This window comes from Bombina bombina, chromosome 6, assembly GCF_027579735.1.
Source record: "Bombina bombina isolate aBomBom1 chromosome 6, aBomBom1.pri, whole genome shotgun sequence".
Classification (NCBI taxonomy): domain Eukaryota; kingdom Metazoa; phylum Chordata; class Amphibia; order Anura; family Bombinatoridae; genus Bombina; species Bombina bombina.
This window is the reverse complement of record NC_069504.1, coordinates 1,069,933,944-1,069,956,007: the sequence shown is the minus strand read 5'-3', so window position 1 is coordinate 1,069,956,007 and position 22,064 is coordinate 1,069,933,944. Positions and strand designations below refer to the sequence as shown.

Sequence of the window (22,064 nt, the reverse complement as noted above, 5' to 3'; positions counted from 1 at the left end):
ACCTATGTGGTTCATTGAAAATATTTCATTGTTATCGTCATTTTAACATATAGGTGACACTGTCTTACTTCTTTCTAGTATTAGCCTATTTGTTTTATTGTGTTCATATTGCATATTTATACTTTTTATGATTTCTCATTTGTGGCGCTACCTTAATATTGTATTTTATACAGTATTTCTCTGTCCATAGCTGTATATGTAATGTTACAGTCCTGCATAACGATGGAGTGTTGGTGCTTCATAAATAAACAATAATAATAATGATAATACAGGGAATGGCTGCAGGCGTGTACATGTGTGTATTGTGTGATTAGTGTGTGTATATTATTATTAATAAAAACAAATACAAAGTTTGGTTTAGCGCACCTTACAAAATGTTTAAACACATCTTTGAAGTGCTGCCAATGTGACTAAATAATTACACAAAACAGAAGGTATTGGCACACATCCATTTGCAAATAACAACCCGTTTTTAAATTCTGCAAAAAAAATTGCCTGCAAAAAACATCTATGCTTTTACTATATATTAAAATTGGGATCTTACTCACACAATATGGCTATATTCTGCTTAGCCATTCACCAACTTACAAGCTGTCCCACTATAGACTGGTCCTAACACTGTAGTACTTTGCCTTTATGGGCTGAATCGTTTCAAATTTTTCTCTTTATAATAGAATGAGACTCACTGGCTCTATATATACAACTCCATTACACTGTCATAAATACACCTGAGCTTGGGTGGGTGTTTTAACCAATGGAAGATGTTCAATCTCCCTTTTATTTATAAATACAATTTTAATATAAAAGCATAGGTGTTTTTTGAAGGCAAATTTTTTGCATTATTTAAAAATGTGTTGATTATCTGCAAATGGATGTGCGGCAATACCTTCTGTTTTGTGTAACTATTTGATCTCATTGGCAGCACTCCCAAAGAGGTGTTTAACCCTTTCATTTTTGGACTGCTTTGTCTACATCGGAACTAAGTTCCGATCTAAACAAATTAAAATCACGCGATCATGTGATTTCAGTGATGGGATTGGGTCAGGTGGGAGCACCTATGATGCTAGACACGCCCTCCAGCCCGCGATCCCATTTACCAAGCCGCTATGACTTTAGTACAAACGGGTAGGATGTTCCATGTCGTCCTAGCCACGCTAAAGCCCACTGCAGTTAGGACGGCATGGAACGTCATAACGGCGGGAAAGGGTTAAACTTTTTGTAAGGTGTGCTAAACCAAACTTTGTATTTGTATTTATAAATAAAGGGAGACTGACCATCTTGGGGACAATTCATATAAGTTAAACAATGAAACAATACTTGTCAGAGGCAAGACGGAAAAAAATACAGGAGGAATTGAGGGCCCTATTCCGAAGGGAACTTAAAATCTATGTGTGCAGTCTTCCGTTCCACCCACTTATATATAACCATGCTACAAGAAACCATTGACGATTGTCACTGTTTTAAAGATTATACAGACCAATATCTTGACTCACTCACTCACCCATACACACATGCATACACACTCACACATTCACACACATACACACTCACAAATACACACCCACGCATTCACACTCACATGCATACACACTCACGCATAAGCACTTACACGCATAAGCACTCACACACATACACACTCACACGCATACACACTCACACGCATAAGCACTCACACGCATACACACACGCATAAGCACTTACACACATACACACTCACACGCATAAACCCTCACACGCCGCATACACACTCACACGTCTTACACGCATAAGCACTCACACACATACACACTCACGCATACACAACCACACACATACACACTCACACATACATACACACATACACACCCACACACATACACACTCACACATACATACACACATACATACCCCCTCACCGATACACTTACCCACACATATACACAGACACGTGCACACACATATCCACTCACAGTGAGCATGCAGAAATAGTGTGGTTTTGCTGTGCTCTTATGGCATCCCTAGCCCTAGAAGACCCTTGTGACAGGCAATGACATCATTGTCATTAAGGGGTTAAATAAGATAATACCTGTATTATATTATGCTAATTGACCTACACTTGACCTACATTTTATAAGTAGGTTCTTTTTACACAGGTATTTTGTTTTGTTTTGCACCAGCTCCCGCAGCAACTGAACCCCAGTGTAAATCAAAGGCTACACTTTAAACATAGGCTGTACATTTGAAATTCCCCTTTACATTTGTAACCATAAATTTAGCTCCATACATATGATGATAAATTGGCATTTTAACCTAATAATTTTTCATTGCTTTTAGGTTCCCAAGAGCCTTTCAGAGGAGGCAACAAAGATAGCAATAGAAATTGGTTATCGCCATATTGACTGTGCTCTTTTCTATGGCAATGAGAGAGAAGTTGGCTGCGCTATACAGGCAAAGATTCAAGATGGGACCATAAAGAGAGAGGACCTGTTCTATACAGGGAAGGTAAAACACATGTATGAGGAATGATTCATAAATAGTTAATCTTATCCTGGCTTTCCAAACTATGCCATCAAAAAAATTCAAATTACTTTTAGAAAAATGATATATCTGAACTTCAAAGAAGAAATAAAGGGACTGTAAAGTCAAAATCAAATTTAAATGAACTGGCTAGAGGGTGACAATTTAAACAACTTCCAATTTACTTTGTTATCAATTTTGCTTAGTTCTCTTGGTATTCTTTATTAAAGAGTAATACTAGGTGAGCAGAGGAGTCTCTCCAGCCACCTGTCAGCAGCATTTGCAACATTGTTTATACATAGATACAAACACTGCTGCCTTAGAATGCTATTGACAATGCATTCTCCTGAGCTTCTATCCGCCTACCTAGCTTCCACCTACGAGTTTTGCGCCAAACAGGGTGGGAAACGGACGCAACAAAAGTTGTGTTATTTCACCCTTCATAGTGCTGCCATTACGATTTTCTGAAAAGCCTCCTTGTGCGTGCGATATGGTAGTGTTAAGCTCCATACTGCACAAAAGCCAAGGGCTGCTTTAACGTGCTTGTGCACATTTTCCCCATAGACATCAATGGGGAGACAGTGTTAGAAAAAAAAATAACACCTGATGTGCGGAATGGCAAACGCCATAACGCAACCCCATTGATGTCTATGGGGAAAAGAAAGTTACGTTTAACCCTAACACCCTAACATAAACCCCAAGTCTAAACACCCCTAATCTGCTGCCCCCAACATCCCCGCCACTATAATAAAGTTATTAACCCCTAATCTGCCACCCCCGACATCGCCGCCACTAATAAAAGTTATTAACACCTAATCTGCTGTCCCCGACATCGCCGACACTTATTAAAGTTATTAACCCCTAATATGCCACCCGACATCGCCGACACTATAATAAAGTTATTAACCCCTAATCTGCCGCCCCCGACATCGCCGCCATTAATAAAAGTTATTAACACCTAATCTGCAACCCCCAACATCGCTGACACTAATAAAAGTTATTAAACCCTATTCCGCCACTCCTGACATCGCCGACACTATAATAAAGTTATTAACCCCTAATCTGCAGTCCCCGACATCGCTGCCACTAATAAAAGTTATTAACCCCTAATCTACCGCCCTGACATCGCTGACATTAATAAAAGTTATTAACCCCTATGCTGCCACTCCTGACATCGCCGACACTATAATAAAGTTATTAACCCCTATTCCGTCGCCCCCGACATCGCCGCCACTATAATAAAGTTATACACCCCTAATCTGCCGCCCCCGACATCGCCGCCACTAATAAAAGCTATTAACCCCTATTCAGCCGCTCCCCGACATTGCCGCCACTCGATAAACCTATTAACCCCTAAACCGACGGCCCCACACATCGCAAAACACTAAACTATTAACCCCTAAACCTAACACCCACCTAACTTTAAATTAAAATTACAATATAACTATCTTTAAATAAATAAAAACTTACCTATAAAATAAAAAATAAAAAAAAATAAAAAAAATAACCTAACATTAAACTATAAATTTAACATTACTATTCTAATAAAATAAAAAAAATACCAATTAAAATATCTAAATTACAAATTTAAAAAAACCTAACACTACGAAAAAAATGTAAAAATCTAAATAACAACTTAAAAAACCAAATCCTACAAATTTTTTTTTAAAAAAATCCAAGTTTACCAAAAATAATAAACACTAAAATCACGAAAAATAAAAAATACTAAGATTACTAAAAAAATAAATGAAATTATCAAAAATAAAAACAATTACACCTAATCTAATAGCCCTATAAAAATAAAAAAGCCCCCAAAATAAAAACACCCCCTAGCCTACAATAAACTACCAATAGCCCTTAAAAGGGCCTTTTGTAGGGCATTGCCCTAAATAAATCAGCTCTTTTACCTGTAAAAAATACAAAGTACCCCTCAACAGTAAAACCCACCACCCAACCAACATCCCAAAATAAAAAAACTAACTCTAGGGGGGCGGAGCCTGTAGCTGCTGCAACAAGACGTGTCTGTGGAGAGCTCTTGGACTTTATTTGATTGCAAAAGGTTTTTTTACTGAATCTAACACAGTATTCCCTACTGTTCCAAGGTGTCCAGCCTAGAGAAACTCTAGAGAAGTCTAGGGGTTCATAACATCAAACTAGACCTGCCTATGTTCTTCAGCTCAACTACACGGAGGCAGCCACGAGGCCCATACCGAATGCCTGATCCTCTGTGCTGTTGGGGCTGCCCGCATTATTAACCCCCCCCAGGAGTTCTTGATTCTGGGTTATTAAGCCAGATATTTAACGCTGGCCCCATTTCTAACAGTACCGGACTATTTATCCTGAGGTCTTTCCCTATAATTGAGGCCTCAACTCTGTCCCCACAACTAGCTGCGCAGTAAGAGCGCAGTCCTTGCCTAGACATCCGTGATTCAACTTTCACAGGATGGAAGCCCTGGACAGATGGGAGTCAGCAATCTTACGACTCATAGAAGATCATTTTGTACAACTTGAGCAGAAACTGTGTGACCTACTAAATATCCCACAAGCTTCTACTCCTAGATCCCTGCAGAACACAAGGGAGACTGAGAGGTTAACAAGCTCCTCTAATGAGCAGTTAGAGCAAATATCCCGTACCTCTAACACCTCTCAACCTGCTTACACTTGCCTGACAGTGGATGATGAACGACGTGAGAGAATGGGAGATCTGATTGCCAGAGAGGGTTCCGTTAGCGATACAGCTACCAAGGTGAAGAGACCTCTAATTGGGCACCCGCCCGCCTTGCTGAGACAAGGATTGCTGCGTTTGAAAGACACAGAGTCTGCCGCCCAAGAGAAACTCTCATTGTGGTGCGATGGAACAAGTGACCGGTCTATGAAGTATGAGACAACGCACAACGTACCTTGGTCAGAGGAAGACAGAAACCCCCCTGTAGCCCACACTGTGCTGATACAGGGAACCGCCAAGCTCAGACCCACAGCCTTAACCGGAGCGTCTGACATAATCTCCGGAAAGGTATCGATGCTCAAGCACATAAGATCTGGAGCCTCCAACAGCCCAATCAGAGCCGTTCCAGCTTCCGTGATAGATCTGGACTTGATCTCCAAGCAGAGCCCGGATAAGCAGCAGCTTGTGATGTTTCATCTGCCACCACGGATGGAGCATGGGTATGTTGTTAGAGAAGACAAAGCTGGAGTCGGCTGAACTAACTTTACATATATTGTAGGAGATTCCGCTCTTACAATAGTAATATATTACAATATCTTTCAGGCTGTTTACAGATAAACAGTGAGACTGATCCCTTACACAATTATTTCCACTGTGGGGACTCTTTACCTTGCCGATATGTATAATATATTTGAACCCTAATGACGGCACTAAAGCCTGAGGCATGGGGGACATTAACTGTTTAGATACTGCAGTATATATGTTTCTCTAATTAGTGATATGTCTGCATAACCTTCTGTGACACACTAGCCTACCTCGGTGCTCAGGAGTAGGCGGAGAGCTTGCCAACATGGTTTGTAGAGGTCATGTGTCAGCGTGCTGTTAAACCCATATAAGTAGCCTTTTCAGTATCACTACCTATCTTTTGGGCTCACATATTAGCTTTAGTGCTCTTAGACCCCCCTGTTAACTAGTTATGAGACCCCAGCTGTTACATAGAAATGCTGCATTTGGACATGTGTGGGAACTACTGTTCCTTGATAAAATTAGAGCAGGGTAATTGCATATTCCACTCTATGGAGCTTCACCTCCTTAACTATCACATTTTACTAATTGGAATATACATAATTGCTTGTTTAGTTCTATTGCTGAGTTTACTAATTTTTATACAGCTTATTTCATACCTGCTGCATTGGAGGAGTGCTTGAGCTTGTATACCATGTTATATCTCATTCTTAAGGTGGTCAGATATATATGAGAGCAAATTCATAGGCACTCAACATTCTCCCCTAGTGCTATATAGCATTTGTCAGGTAACTACAAAGAGGTCACACTCTAAATCTGCTTTGTTACCCTTATATCTTAAAAACAGGTCCTCTGAGTTATTTCTAAGCTACATTAGGCCCCCATTCAGCTCTTTAAATATCCTGGGCTGTGAATCATACCCTTCTTTGTACTTTCTCCCACATTGAAATGTCCTAGATATATATGGCAAAGTTCTTGATTTTTCTATATATAATATACGACTCCACATAACTGTAATGTGAAATATCTTAAGTTGTTACTAATGTATAAGCACTTTGTTATTACAGCTTTTGTTCAAGATATAAAATGAGGATATTATTTAAGACCCACAAGTGGTCTTTTTGTTGGTAAAAGCCTCCTATAATTTTAATATATATTTATAGGGTCCAAAAGTGACCTCATGTGCCACTCAGGAGGGTAAAGAACAGTAGGCATTTCATTTATCTACTATACTTGTTACTTTTACTTTTAGGAACATACTATGTGTCAAAATGTCATCAATATGATATTTGTTTTCCATCGCTGTTATGTTATATCGCTTCATATTACTTGTATGCCTAATTTCAATCCTCAAATAAAAATTGTTTTAAAAAAAAAAAAAAAAAAAAAAACTAACTCTAAAAAAAAACTAAGCTACCCATTGCCACTAAAGGGGCATTTGTATGGGCATTTAGCTCTTTTGCATTGCCCTTAAAAGGGCATTCAGCTCTTTTTCAAAGCCCAAACCCTAATCTTAAAAAAAAAAAACACCCCATAAAATAAAAAAAAGCTAACACTAACCCCAGAAGATCTACTCACGGTTTCTGAAGTAGGCCATCCAGACAGCGAGGTCTTCATCAATCCTGGGGGCGTCTTCTATCTTCATCCAGGTGGTGTGGAGCGGAGTCATCCTGGAAGCTGATTCCATCCTGTGTGGAGCATCCTCTTCATACGGTCGCCGCCGTACACTGAAGTTGAATGCAAGGTAGCCGTTTCAAAATGGCGTCCATTGCATTCCTATTGGCTGATTTGATTCTTCAAATTCAAATCAGCCAATAGGACGATAGCTTCTGAAATCCTATTAGCTGTCCAAAACAGCCAACAGGATGAGAGCTACTGAAATCCTATTGGTTGTTCAAATCAGCCAATAGGATTTCAGTAGCTCTCATCTACACTTATGCAGCTTCAAAAAATTTGGTTCAGTTCGGATCGATTCGGATCGATTTAAATTTCGGTTCGGATCGATTCAAATTCAGAAAAAATTGAATGAATTTGTTTCGGATTCATTCGGATTCATGAAAAATTCGGGTTCAATTCGGAATTTCGGTAAGTGTTAGGTGGGATGTGCTGTATATTACACTAGTATTATGTACTGTATATTAGGTTTAACCCATAGCAGAGTGATAAACCTAATATACTGTACAATACAAGTTTAATACACGGCCCTCCGAATCCTTCCGAATCTACCGAATAAATTTGAATCGATTCGGATTTATTCGGTAGATTCGGCACTACTGCAATTCGGAAATTCGAATTGATCCGAATCTCCGAATTCGACAAATTCGTCCGAATTTTGATTCGGACCTAATCGAATCGCACATGTCTACTCTCATCCTATTGGCTGATTTGAATTTGAAGAATCAAATCAGCCAATAGGAATGCAAGGGACGCCATTTTGAAACTGCTACTTTGCATTCAACTTCAGTGTACGGCGGCGACCATATAAAGAGGACGCGCAGGATGGCATTGGCTTCCAGGATGGCTCCACTCCGCACCGCCAGTTTGAAGATAGAAGACGCCCCCAGGATGGATGAAGAGCTCGCCGCCTGGATGAAGATTTCTCTCTGCCTGGATGTCCAGACTTCAGAAATTGTGAGTAGATCTTCTGGGGTTATTGTTAGGTTTTTGTAGTGGCGGATATGTGGGAGGCTGGAGGTTTAGGGGTTAATAACTTTTGTGGCGGCGATCTCGGGGAGTGGCGGAATAGGGGTTAATAACTTTATTATATTGATGGTGGTGTCGGGGAGCGAAGGTTTAGGGGTTAATATATTTAAATAGTGTTGGCGATGTGGATTGGCAGCAGATTAGGGGTTAATAGGTTTTTTTAATACTCGCGATGTGGGTAAGACTCAGATTAGGGGTTAATAGGTTTAATTTAGTGTTTGCGATGCAGGAGGGCCTCGGTTTAGGAGTTAATAGGTAGTTTATGGGTGTTAGTGTGCTTTGTAACACTTTAGTTATGAGTTTTGTGAAACATTTTTGTTACACAACATCCATAACTACTGCTCTCAGATGGCGGTATGGCTCGTGTCGGTATAGGCTGTAACGCAAGCTTTTTAGCCTCACTGCACAACCTGTAATACCGGCGCTATGGAAATCCCACACAAAAACATAATTTCTTTGAGTGTGGGATTGACGTTGCGTTACAGGCTAAAATGCTTGCGGTATAGTTATAACGACACGACTCCCAATGGTGCGTTCCTGCCTTTATGCTGAAATTACCATTTTTTTAGTCTGGAGACTGACCATAAACCGCTAGTCCCTCAACTCCTATGATATTGACAAAACACCCCTAAGATGCTAGTGACTTCTAATGAGGCTGTTCAGGGTCAATGTTCAGGCAGTGCATGTGCTGGAAAAACAACTGGTTGTGGCAGCTACACTTTCCAGGCTACTGCTGGCTGCTGCTGAAGAATCTTCAATGGAATCAGATGTGAAGGTGTATGTAGATTCAGTTCTGGCCTCCAAATCAATTTCTTCAGGGAAGCTAGAACAAATAAGAAAGGAGACATATTTAGATACAGATCTTCAAGAAGTTATAAAGTACATAAAAGAAGGTTGGCCCGAAAGTCGGGCAGCCTGGATGTCTTTAAGTTCTTACCAGTCAGAAAGGTCGCAGCTCATGGAGCTGGATGGGTTAGTGCTGTTCCAGGACCGCATTCTTATTCCTGTTAGCATGCGGCAGGAGATGTTAAACAGAATTCATGATGGCCACTTGGGCATTACAAAGTGCAGAGAAAGGGCAGCTACGGCTGTATGGTGGCCTGGGATCAGTTCTGACATTGCAAGCCATGTGTCAAAATGTGGCTTTTGCCGGGAACACTGGCCAACTCAGAGAAGGGAGCCCTTGATTTCTACTCCGCTGCCTGCAGGCCCGTGGCAGAAAATAGCTGCTGATTTGTGTGAACTGCACGGGAAAAGTACCTAGTCGTGATTGACTACTATTCCAGGTATTTGGAGATTGCACCCTTGAATGAGATCACAAGTGAAGCCATTATCATTTGTCTCAAGAGCTTGTTCGCCCGGTGGGGCATACCAATGGAGGTAGTGAGCGATAACGGAATACAGTTTGCTTCCACAGAGTTCAGTTCTTTCAGCAGTGAATATAATTTTGTCCATTCTACGTCAAGTCCACATTGCCCGCAGGCCAACGGAATGGCTGAAAGGGCAGTTCAAACAACTAAGTTCATTTTGAAGCAATCTGAGCCGTACCTGTCCCTCTTGTCCTATAGGGTAACTCCTATTCAAGCCACAGGGTTTAGCTTGGAACAGCTGATGCTAGGATGCAAGATTTGCACCACCTTACCCTCTGTGGGTGTCTTCCAGCCAACTAGCTCTATTCCTCGGAACGAGGTTCTTAGGAGGGAGGAAGAGGCAAAAGGGGCTATCGCTTCTTCTACGACAGGAGGCACTCTGTGAGGCCCTTGCAGGAGCTGAATGCGGGGCAAAGTGTCAGAATTCAACTGGATGATGAGAAGAAATGGAAGATGACTGCTACGGTAATTGGACGCTCTCCAGAACCAAGGTCTTATGTAGTCCCTACTGATGGAGGGACAGTCACACGTTGAAATCGAAAACATCTTCAGCCTGTACCTGAGAGTTTGGAACTGGATGCCTCAGTACCACCGCCGGTGGGATCCCCTATTTCAAGAGGGGTGCCTTCCCCTCAGCAAGATCACAGCGGGGATATGTCTTTTCCTCCAGCAGACTCTCAAACACCTTCTTCTGTATCAGAGGACAGTTCATGTAGAATTACATCAAGTGGAAAAGTGGTGAAACTTCCGGCCCGATATCGGGATTAGCACTAGTTAGAGCAGTGACCGGAAGTATGGGCAGAATAATCCCATGTTCACTGTGGACGAGAGTAGTCTACCCCGATGTTCAAGTCAGGATGTAATTCATGTTGTTTATACAGATATTTTCTTTAACTTGTTATTTGTTATATACTATACAAAACTGTTGTTGTATACCTTGTTATTTGATGTATTCAAATAATAAAAAAAAATGTATGCTTTGTCCTTTGAAAAGAATTCCGTTCCCGCTCATGCCTCAAGTGGAGAAGGAGCTTCTGCGGATGAAGAACATGGGAGTTATTGAAGAGGTTGTTGAAGCAACTGACTGGTGTGCCCTCACTGTGCCTTTTGCGAAGAAAAATTGGAAGGTACGCATCTGTGTAGACTTGAAAAGGCTGAATGAGGCGTTGAAGAGAGAGATATGCGCTGCCGACACTTGAAGACATAGCTTCAAAATTGGCTGGGGCGAAGTTCTTCTCTACACTGGATGCTTCCAGCAGCTTCTGGCAGATACCTCTAGATCCAAAGTGCCGCAAACTGACTACCTTCATTACACCGGTAGGTTGGTTTTGCTTCTGCAGACTCCCCTTCGGGATATCCTCTGCTCCTGAAATCTTTCAAAAAGATATGAGTTCTCTCCTAAGAGACCACGTGGACACGGCAGTCGTCATGGACGACATCTTGGTGTATGGGTCTACATTGGAAGAACATGATCAGCGATTGAGCTGTGTGCTGCAGACTATTAGAGATTCCGGGCTGAAGTTAAATAAGGAGAAATGCCATTTTAGGAAAGCTGAATTATGTTACTTTGGGCATATCATCAATGGGGATGGCATCAAGCCAGACCCCGATAAAATCCGTGCTATTGAACAGATGAAAAGTCCTTCTGATGTACATGAGCTGAGACAAATATTGGGCCTTGTAAATTATGCGGGCATGTTCCTTCCAGATTTGTCCACAATACTACACCCTATCACAGAGTTGCTAAAGAAAGATGTTGCCTGGGTCTGGGGACCTTCACAGGAAGAATCCTTTGTGCAGGTCAAGTCCCTGCTGGGGTTTGCCCCAGTGTTGGGGTTCTACGACCCTTCCAAAAAGACTGTGGTTAGTGCTGATGCGAGCAGTTATGGGTTAGGGGCCGCCCTCCTGCAGTTGAATGAGAATAAACTACATCCCATCGCATACTGTTCCCGTATACTGACAGCTGCTAAGTCGAAATACGCCCAAATTGAGAAAGAGTGTCTGGCTGCAGTTTGGGCCTGTGAGCGCTTTCAGCGTTACCTAGAGGGTTTAGAGAAATTTAGTCTGGAGACTGACCATAAACAGCTAGTCCCTCTAATCAACTCCTATGAAATTGACAAAACACCCTTAAGATGCTAGTGACTTCTAATGAGGCTGCTCAGGTTCAATGTTCAGGCAGTGCATGTGCCAGGGAAACAACTGTTTGTGGCAGATACACTTTCCAGGCTCCCGCTGGCTGCTGCTGAAGAATCTTCAACGGAATCAAATGTGAAGGTGTCTGTAGATTCAGTTCTGGCCTCTAAATCCATTTCTTCAGGGAAGCTAGTACAAATAAGAAAGGAAACATATTTAGATACAGATCTTCAAGAAGTTATAAAGTACATAAAAGAAGGTTGGCAGCCTGGATGTCTTTAAGTTCTTACCAGTCAGAAAGGTCGCAGCTCACGGAGCTGGATGGGTTAGTGCTGTTCCAGGACTGCATTGTTATTCCTGTTAGCATGCGGCAGGAGATGTTAAACAGGATTCATGATGGCCACTTGGGCATTACAAAGTGCAGAGAAAGGGCAGCTACGGCAGTATGGTGACCTGGGATCAGTTCTGATATTGCAAGCCATGTGTCAAAATGTGGCTTTTGCTGGGAACGCTGGCCTACTCAGAGAAGGGAGCCCTTGATTTCTACTCCGATGCCTGCAGGCCTGTGGCAGAAAATAGCTGCTGATTTGTGTGAACTGCACAGGAAAAGTACCTAGTCGTTATTGACTACTATTCCAGGTATTTGGAGATTGCACCCTTGAATGAGATCACAAGTGAAGCCATTATCATTTGTCTCAAGAGCTTGTTCGCCCGGTGGGGCATACCAATGGAGGTAGTGAGCGATAACGGAATGCAGTTTGCTTCCACAGAGTTCAGTTCTTTGAGCAGTGAATATGATTTTGTCCATTCTACGTCAAGTCCACATAACCGCAGGCCAACGGAATGGCTGAAAGGGCAGTTCAAACAACAAAGTTCATTTTGAAGCAATCTGAGCCGTACCTGGCCCTCTTGTCCTATAGGGCGACTCCCATTCAAGCCACGGGGTTTATCCCGGCACAGCTGATGCTAGGATGCCAGATTCGCACCACCTTACCCTCTAAGGGTGTCTTCCAGCCAACTAGCACTATTCTTCGGGACGAGGTCCTTAGGAGGGATGAAGAGGCAAAAAGGGGCTATCGATTCTTCTATGACAGGAGACACTCTGTGAGGCCCTTGCAGGAACTGAATGCAGGGCATTCGGGGAAATCGAAAACATCTTCAGCCTGTATCTGAGAGTTTGGAACTGGATGCCTCAGTACAAACGCCGGTGGGATCCCCTGTTTCAAGAGGGGTGTGTTCCCCTCAGCAAGATTACAGCAGGAATATGTCTTTGCCTCCAGCAGACTCTCAAACACCTTCTTCTGTATCAGAGGACAGTTCATGTAGAATTACATCAAGTGGAAGAGTGGTGAAACTTCCGGCCTTATATCGGGATTAGCACTAGTTAGAGCAGTGACCGGAAGTATGGGCAGAATAATCCCATGGTCACTGTGGACTAGAGTAGTCTACCCTGATGTTCAAGTCAGGATGTAATTCATGTTGTTTATACAGATATTTTCTTTAACTCGTTATTTGTTATATACTATACAAAACTGTTGTTGTATACCTTGTTATTTGATGTATTCAAATGGGAAAAAAATGTATGCTTTGTCCTTTGAAAAGGGGGAAGATGTGATGAGAGTGGGAAGTGACGTCACCGGATGGGGGCGTGGTTTAGGTCCGTTATTGTCTATGTCGCAGTTACTAAGTGAGATGTATTATACCAGGTGTATACTTCCATGCTCTGCAATAAAATAGCGTTGTACCTTCTATACTGTGTCCTGCATCTCATGACAATAAGTAAATAGGAAAGTTGTTTAAAATCACATGCTTTATCTGAATCATGAAAGTTTAATTTTGACTTTACTGTCCCTTTAAGAAAAGGGCACATTTTTAGTGAATAATTTCACTATTAGAAAGGAAATTAATCTGTAAACAAAGGATGGTAAAAAGCCCCTTACCTTACATGTTCTGAAAAGGCAAAAAAGCTCCCTACCTTACATCTTATGAAAGAAGTATTATATGTAGTGTTGCCATATTGCTGCATTAATATAAAAAATACACATATCATGGGCTGTTTAAAGAAATGGTTTGAATGATGTTCTATTATAAGAACCCTGACATATGTATTTTTCTGCCTTTAAACAGCTATATGACAACCCTAAATATATGGTTAATTAATTATTGAAGAGAATAACAGCAGAGAAAATAAATAGAAACATTTGCAACTAAATTGAGTTGTGTATATACAGTATATATATATATTGCCTGATTCACAACAACACATTTTATATACTGTATATTCAGGAATTCAATCTGAGAGGCAAATGGCTCTTACATGATAAAAAAGTGCAGGTGAGCAGGAGGAAATTATATATGTCTAACAAGAGAGAGATTAGTTAGGTTCAAAGGTTAAATTAAATAGTTTGAAAGATTTTTTAAAGGACCATGGTACTCATTTATTTCAGGTATATGAAAGGTCAGAAGTTAAATATGTTAAAATGTTTTTTTCCCCCCATAATAAAAATAAATAAACGCTGCTTCTTTTAAAGTGAAAGTATAGTATTAATTAAACATTGGATATTGAAGAAAAATATTGTGACAAGCTAGGGCTAATGCCATTAAAACTGGAAAAAATGCAATCTGAAACTTAAAACAGTTTATAAATGTAAAATGACTTAGTTGTTTTTATATTCCTATGTGTTCTTAATCAGGCTTATAAATTAAAGTTTGAACAAAAAAAATATCTAAGCACCATCTTGTAGTTAAAGGCTTCATGCTCAGTAGCAGGTGCTGAATGCATTGATACAAACAACCGACTTATTTTATTGCAAAATGTAAAATCTCCTCAAATTCTCAATATCTGAATCTGAATTGCAGCTGTGGAGTACGTACCACACTCCTGAAATGGTACGCCCAGCGCTGGAAAAATCCTTGAAGGACCTTCAGATGGATTATCTGGACCTGTATATCATACACACACCCATAGAGTTTAAGGTAAATGTGTCTTATTGTACAAATAAGAGAAAAACAGGCATCTGATATAGGATTATATTTAATTTAGTATTTACTGTCCTGTAATTCTCTGAAGCAAACTCCTGTGGGATATTCATGGAACACACGCACACGCACCCTTACTTAAAGAGATTTAAAACAGTTTTTGTTCTTAATGGGACAAAACTCAGCATATTTCAGCAATTAAGCTATGCATTACAAAACAGCAATTTTAAATCCTTTTAATACTGACATATTATGGGCAATTATAGACAGGTGGACTTATGCTCTGAGCAATTGTGTAGAATGTTGCAGGCTCAGTTACATTTCACATATATAGGGGCATATTTGTCAAGCTCGGAAGCTCTGTATGGAGCTTGATGCCCCTTGTTTCCGCGTGAGCCTTCAGGCTTGCCGGAAACATAAGTTATGAAGCAGCGGTTTAAAGACTGCTTCTCCATAACTTGTCCGCCTGCTATGAGGCCGCAGACAGAAATCAACCTGATCGAATACAATCGGGTTGATTGACACCCCCTGCTAGCGGCTGATTGGCCGCAAATCTGCAGGGGGCAGCATTGTACAAGCAGTTCACAAGAAACGCTGGTGCAATGGTAAATGCCGACAGCGTATGTGCAGCGGACATGATATGCTATTTCATGTCCGCTCACACATTTATAAATATCCCCCATAGTATCAAAGAGGCACATCATCTTCTACGAACGAATAAGGTAACAGACAAAATAGATAATGTATTTATAGTGCAATGTTTTATTTTCCTTAATTGTACATTAAACAGGGAGATAAATTATTGAGTTTTATGTCCCTTTAAACATCTTTTATATTGTTTTATAAATGCCTTCTTTAAAAAGTTTTAACTCTCCAAAGTTTATTTGTGAACATGTATCCAGCTTCACATAAGGGGGATGATTTAACAAGGGCCGAATGGCCCCTAATTGCCCTGTTTCCGCGCGAGAAATAGCAGTTAAAAGTCTTAGGCTCTGAGGCTGCGGACATCATTCCGCCCAATCATATACGATCGGGTTGATTGACACCCCGCAAATCTGCAGGGGACGGCATGGCACAAGCAGTTTACCAAAACTGCTTGTGCAATGTTGAATGCCGACAGCGTATACTGTCGGCATTCAGTGATATCTGGCGGACATGATACGCTACGCTACATTGATAAATTGGCCGCAATATCTTAAGTCATACACCCCTATTCCCCCCTCAAATAGTCATTGGCCTAGAGCAGTGGTCTCAAAGTACCGTCCCCATGGCCATATACGGCCTTAAACATAGTTTCATCTGGCTCTCCCTTGTTAAATAGGTATACAATTAATTTTTTTAGGGTTCTAAGAGGTGTAACTAGTTGATCTTCACAAGATAAATACAAAGACAAGTGTCCAGTGTAGTCTCCTACCATCCACTGCTTGCAGAAATGTCACTTTTTACATTGTTATAAAGTTCAAGAATGATCCCTTCACTTGGCACTTACAATATAAATATAGACAACTGTGTATGTCTCCCACCTCCCACCATGCATTACTACTTGGGTAAATGTCACTTCCAGTTCCTAGTATCTCCAGTTCCAGACCACTTACTCAGTCTAATTGGCCCCCATGGGAGAACACTTGGCCAGTGGCAACCAGATACATCGAGCTTGATATCCCTGACCTAGATGAATGTATAAACCAGTGAGCTCACAGAAACTATGCGCATATTTGAGGAGACAGTTGCTCAAGCTCACAACTTGAGGTTGGTTGTGTGTACACTTGTAGGCAAAATTATGTAGTTTTCTTTCTATTAAAAAAATTAATTTGTTGATATCACAATAATGATTGGCTTTCTATTATAAATGAGGCATGTGTATTCGTTAATGACTATGTTATACGAATGCCAAATATAACCATGGGCATTCGGTTATTTTCTGTGTAGGATTTATTTGTATAATGATGCTGCACTATTACATCCATCGCTGAAACCAGCTGAATGGCGCTGCCCGTGGCCATATCCGGCATTCGTTTCTTATATGAATCAACAAATACAAATGCTTATACAGCACCCCCAAATTTTCTTGTGAAAAAAGCAATAATACCAATAATAATAAATTTATAATAAAGTCTTTATTGAAAACAAAGATTACTCAATCAAGGATTGATTTCTGTCCGCTGCCTCAGAGCAGGCGGACAGGTTATGGAGCAGCGGTCTTTAGAAACACTGGGCATCAAGCTCCATAAAGAGCTTGATAAATATGCCCCAAAGTATTTAGTTTTGCAAATTTATTTGATCCTTTATTTGAAAACTCTGAGATCCATCAGCAGTAGAAAACACATTGTTTTCCCTGTCAACGTGTTTACAGTGATTGTAATTGCTCCTCCCACATCTAAACATTCCCTTTAGATCCAAGATATATTTATTTTTATTTTGGAGTCTCATCTCTGGTCCCTCTTTTCTTAAATAACTTGGAGCTAAAAGAGTTTTTAAATTTCTATTCTTCTTAAAAATCACTTTCCCTTTGTTAGGGAGTATTTGATTCAAAACTGGATCAACACAGGCCAATGTTTAGTAACTGCTCTCTCTACCTGTTTAGAAGCTTTTGTATATTGGGTGATAAACAGAGGGTCTTCCTCTTTTATGTTACTTTTCTTTTCATTGTTCTGTCCATCTCTCAAGAGATCATTACTATCTAATCTCTTAACCTTTTCAAACATGTTTACTAATAACTCTTCAGAATAGCCTTTAGCTCTCAATCTATTTCTAACTGTCTCAAATTATTTTACTCATATTGGTACAGTTCCTTCTTACCCTCTGAAATTGGCATAAGAGGATGTTCTTTTTTGTGGCAACTCTTCATATGAAGGTACCCATTCATATCAGTCTCCTTCTGAAATAATTTTGTAACCACCCTACCGTTCCCATGGCCAAGTTCAAGGTAACTGTCTCATCATGGTGAGATTCAGTAAATCTCAAATTTAATAAATTGTTATTCACATACTGTACCAAATTATTAATACCTCCCTCACTACCTCACCATATGATTAGCACATCATCAATGAAATGGAACCATTTGACTATCTTATCTGCAAAGGGATTGTTGGAAAATATACACATATCCTCTCACCACCCTATATACAGATTGACGAAATTGAGGGCAAACTTTGTCCCAATCGCCGTTCCAGTTATTTATCTTCAAAAAAATAAATAATTTGTCTCCAAAATGAGCCGTATACTCTCTATAAGAAATTCCTGCTGTTCTAAATTAATATAAGTACATTTTTGAAAAAAGTATTCTATGATACTAAAACGCAGATCAAGTGGTATGGAGGTGTATAGAGATGTGATGTCTAGCGTGATCCACATGTACCCACATGTGCTTGTCTTCTCATCTAAAATCCTTCAATGCATTCAATATATATGGGGTATCTCTTATGTAAGACGGTAAACATGGTAACAAAGGTTTTAAAAGGTGATCAATATACTTGAAACAAAAATTTGGTGGTTAGAGAACAAATCCCAGATACAATTGGTCTGTACAGTGGGTGTATTTTTGGCAAATGATACAATTTAGGACCATTTACCCTAAAAAAATTATAATTCTTGTTTCTGTAAAATTAAATGTTCTTTAGCTCTTTGTATAAGATCTTCATATTCTGATAAAAATGGATCCATTGGGTTACTCCTCAATGCTTTATATGTGCTACTATGTGCATGAGAAGGGAGAAACATCGATCTAGTCTTCAAGTTAGTAGGATTAACTGGTACGCGTTCAGATTCTTTCTGAAAAATCATATAAGATGTTCAAAACGCTATCATCAATATCTACACTTTCTGCCCCTTTGTTAATTCCTTATAATTCTAGAAACTCCAAAACATTTAGACAGAAATATTCATCTTGAGTGGACAATGTGACACTCTCTGTGTCATTGTTCACATTTTTTATTTTTTGTATTTCAAAGAATCTTTTCAAGATCAATTTCCTAATTAATTTTTGTGAATCTATATAATTCAACAGCATGTGGGGCCATTGTAGGGGAAAAAGAAAGACCTCTCTTTAATAAACTCTCCTCAGAGTTCTTAGTGGAGATATTGAAGAATTGTCGTTGATGTTAATTCAAGAGGACCTTCCTCTTTCTCTCCTCCTCTTTGGCTCTGACCATCTTTCCTCCTCTACACCTTCGTCTATATCTCTAATAGATTATAGACCTGTACACATTTCTTAATCTCTCTGTCGGTTCTTTCTCTTTCTACCTCTGGAGCTTTTAAAAAATATTTCTGTGTCTGATCTCTTCTTCTATTAAAATAGCCTCCTATTTTGTTACTTTGCTCTCCACTGACACTCTTTTTCTTCCCCCTCGTCTTAGGTCTGGCTCCCAACTATGTATTTTTCTTTTAATTTCCCAATACTCTTTTCAAATTGTCCCTATGATCACTCTCGTTTTCGATAATTTCTTTTTTGTTGCCATCATTATTTCCATATATTCTCCTATAGAGTTTCTGTTGATTATCATTAAACATATCTCTTACTTTACTTTTATTATGTCCACTAATATGGTATTTCTTTTTTCTGTCAGAGGGAATCAGATTTTTATGAATCCTCTCTCCATTATTCCTGAAACTGTGGCTATAATTATTATCAAAAATACGCATCATTGCCATGTTTCAAAAAGAAAAAGTATTTAACAGTAAAGTCTTGCTAGGATGAATATTAGGCACCTTCTTATTTTGGGATGATGTGCTTCCTTGTAATAGAGTTTGTCTTATATAAATAGACATCCATTTGATAATAGTTTAAAACTACTATGGTTACAAAACACTTTATCCAAAATGGTTTTCAATATTGAAATGATACATTTAAATTTGGTATAGGGAAAATAAATATTTGTTTGCAAAATGAAAAACTAAGTGGCCAACATTTGTTATTTTATTGTTTTACAAACTTTTCTGCAAGGTATTTAAAAGGTTAGGGTAGACTAGCTCCCTACAAATACACATTCTCTTTTAGATTTGTATACTGAGATGCACACAGACCATTACGCTGTTTGCATAAGTATATTTGTGTATATGGTTCTTAAACTACCACATGGGCCACTTAATAGACTCAAACATCAAGGACACAACTTTGGCAGCATTTTTGCCAAATATTTAATAGACTAATGCAGTTTCATTAATAGTTGATGTAACAACGTAGAATAACCACATTTCATACACATTCTGATATTTACAGTTCAATATTTTTATTTTTTAAGCCAGGAGATGAATTGTTGCCGATGGATGAAAATGGACATTTTATTTATCACAATACGGATATAAGAGACACATGGGAGGTAAGTCCAACGTCTCAAAAAATGGAATTCGGATAGCGCGGTTGCGCTAAAGTCCCTTTTCCCAAAGACTTTTATGGGGCTCGCTAAAAAAGCCTCTTCTGGCTTTTTCTTGCACACTAACCCGAAGGTGTGCTAAGCCAAATGCGCTAAATAAATTGAATAGAAGCATTGTTCTTCACACTCTGATGAAATATTATTTAAAATTTATCTCTGCCTCTCTCTAACACTCTCTATTAATCTATCTTGCTATATATCAAATTTAAAGAAATCTATAAGGTGAAGACCAATGCTATTTCAAGTATTTATATTCTAAAAAAAAATAGTATACATTATTATTGAAATAAATGTATTAAATTGTTTTAAAGATATATAGTAATTAGTAGTGATGTCGCGAACCTAAAATTTTGCGTTTGCGAACGGCGAACTTGAACTTTGACAAATGTCCGCGAACCAGCGAACCGGGCGAACTGCCATTGACTTCAATGGGCAGGCAAATTTTAAAACCCACAGGGGGAATGGAGGTATATAGGCTGTCCACATCCATGGTGACGAGGACGTCACTGGCCCGTAGCACATCATATCCCCTCAAATTTGTAATTAGACTGGGTGAATCCTGTAAATACACAGGAGTACCCTTCACCACTGGCTGAAGGGCAAAGTCTATATATATGGCCAGGCTAGACAAAAGGGAATCCCTGGTAGACACTATGGGTCTGCCAGGGAGATCCTTGAGGGTCTTGTGCACTTTTGGCAGCAAATATAGTATAGGGGTTTTAGGATGGTCAGTTGTTAAAAAATCAACCTCTTGTTCAGATAACAATCCGGATTCATAACCCCTATTCAAATACTCATCAATATTCCTCTTAAAGGTCACTGTGGGATTTCCTTTTAATTTTATATACACTGTGGTGTCTGATAGTTGCCTTAAAGCTTTAGTTCTATAATCTGCATAGTCTTGTATGACAATGGACCCCCCCTTTGTCCGCCGGGCGGATGATTATACTACTGTCATTACTTAGATATTTAATAGCCAGTCACTCTTCTTTATTCAAATTAGGATAAGTTGCATAAGATTGTGTATTTTTTACATCATGACATAACATTCGTGTTAAGCTCTTTATCTTTCATGTGTATTAGTGGGTTCAAATGCTGATGGTTTTTTAAATACAGAGGGTGTCGTTATTGTGTTACCCCTAAAGTGTTCTTTCAACTTGAGCTGCCTTTGCAGCTTATGAATATCAAGTGTTGTATATATCACACTTAGGGGTAGGTACAAAAGACAACCCACAATTTAAAACTAAGATCTCTGTATCCCTGAGGGATCTACTACTTAAGTTAAATACAATACTCATTTCTTTTTCTGTTGTTTTTTGCGATTTATGTCCCCATCTCCTGATATGCGGCCGTCTAGTTCTTTTTGATCTATAGATATCGGCGGTTTGGCCGTGGACCTTGTAGCAACCCCAGAAAAAGATTGTGACTGATTGGATGGCCCCTTAGTGTTAGTATCATTTTCCAAGTTCTCATTACCAGATGATTCCCACCCACCTATCAATATACTGTATGTTACATTATATGTAACTATTATTGGAATCATATAGTGCTCTAATCTAAATATCTTCAAAATAATGAAAAATAACATCTTTGCAACTTGGCAAAATTAATATATAACAAACTTGCATCAAATTGCGTTACAATAGATAGATTCAGGCGATGAGGCCCATTTATCAAGCTCCGTATGGAGCTTGTGGGCCCGTGTTATGAAGCAGTGGTCATAAAGAGTACGATCGGGTTGATTGACACCTCCCTGCTGGCGACCGATTGGCCGCGAGTCTGCAGGGGGCAGCATTGCACCAGCAGCTCTTGTGAGCTGCT

General features: G+C 39.6%; 1 protein-coding gene across 1 annotated transcript in view; it reads left to right on the top strand.

The window, feature by feature from the left end:
• LOC128664190 (prostaglandin-E(2) 9-reductase-like) overlaps positions 1–22,064 on the top strand; it is a 68,025-nt gene that overhangs the window by 10,336 nt on the left and 35,625 nt on the right. Inside the window, exons 3-5 of the mRNA XM_053718955.1 lie at positions 2,314–2,481; positions 14,752–14,868; positions 20,112–20,189. Of these exons, the coding sequence (XP_053574930.1) occupies positions 2,314–2,481; positions 14,752–14,868; positions 20,112–20,189 (363 nt within the window). The remainder of the gene's footprint in view (positions 1–2,313; positions 2,482–14,751; positions 14,869–20,111; positions 20,190–22,064) is intronic.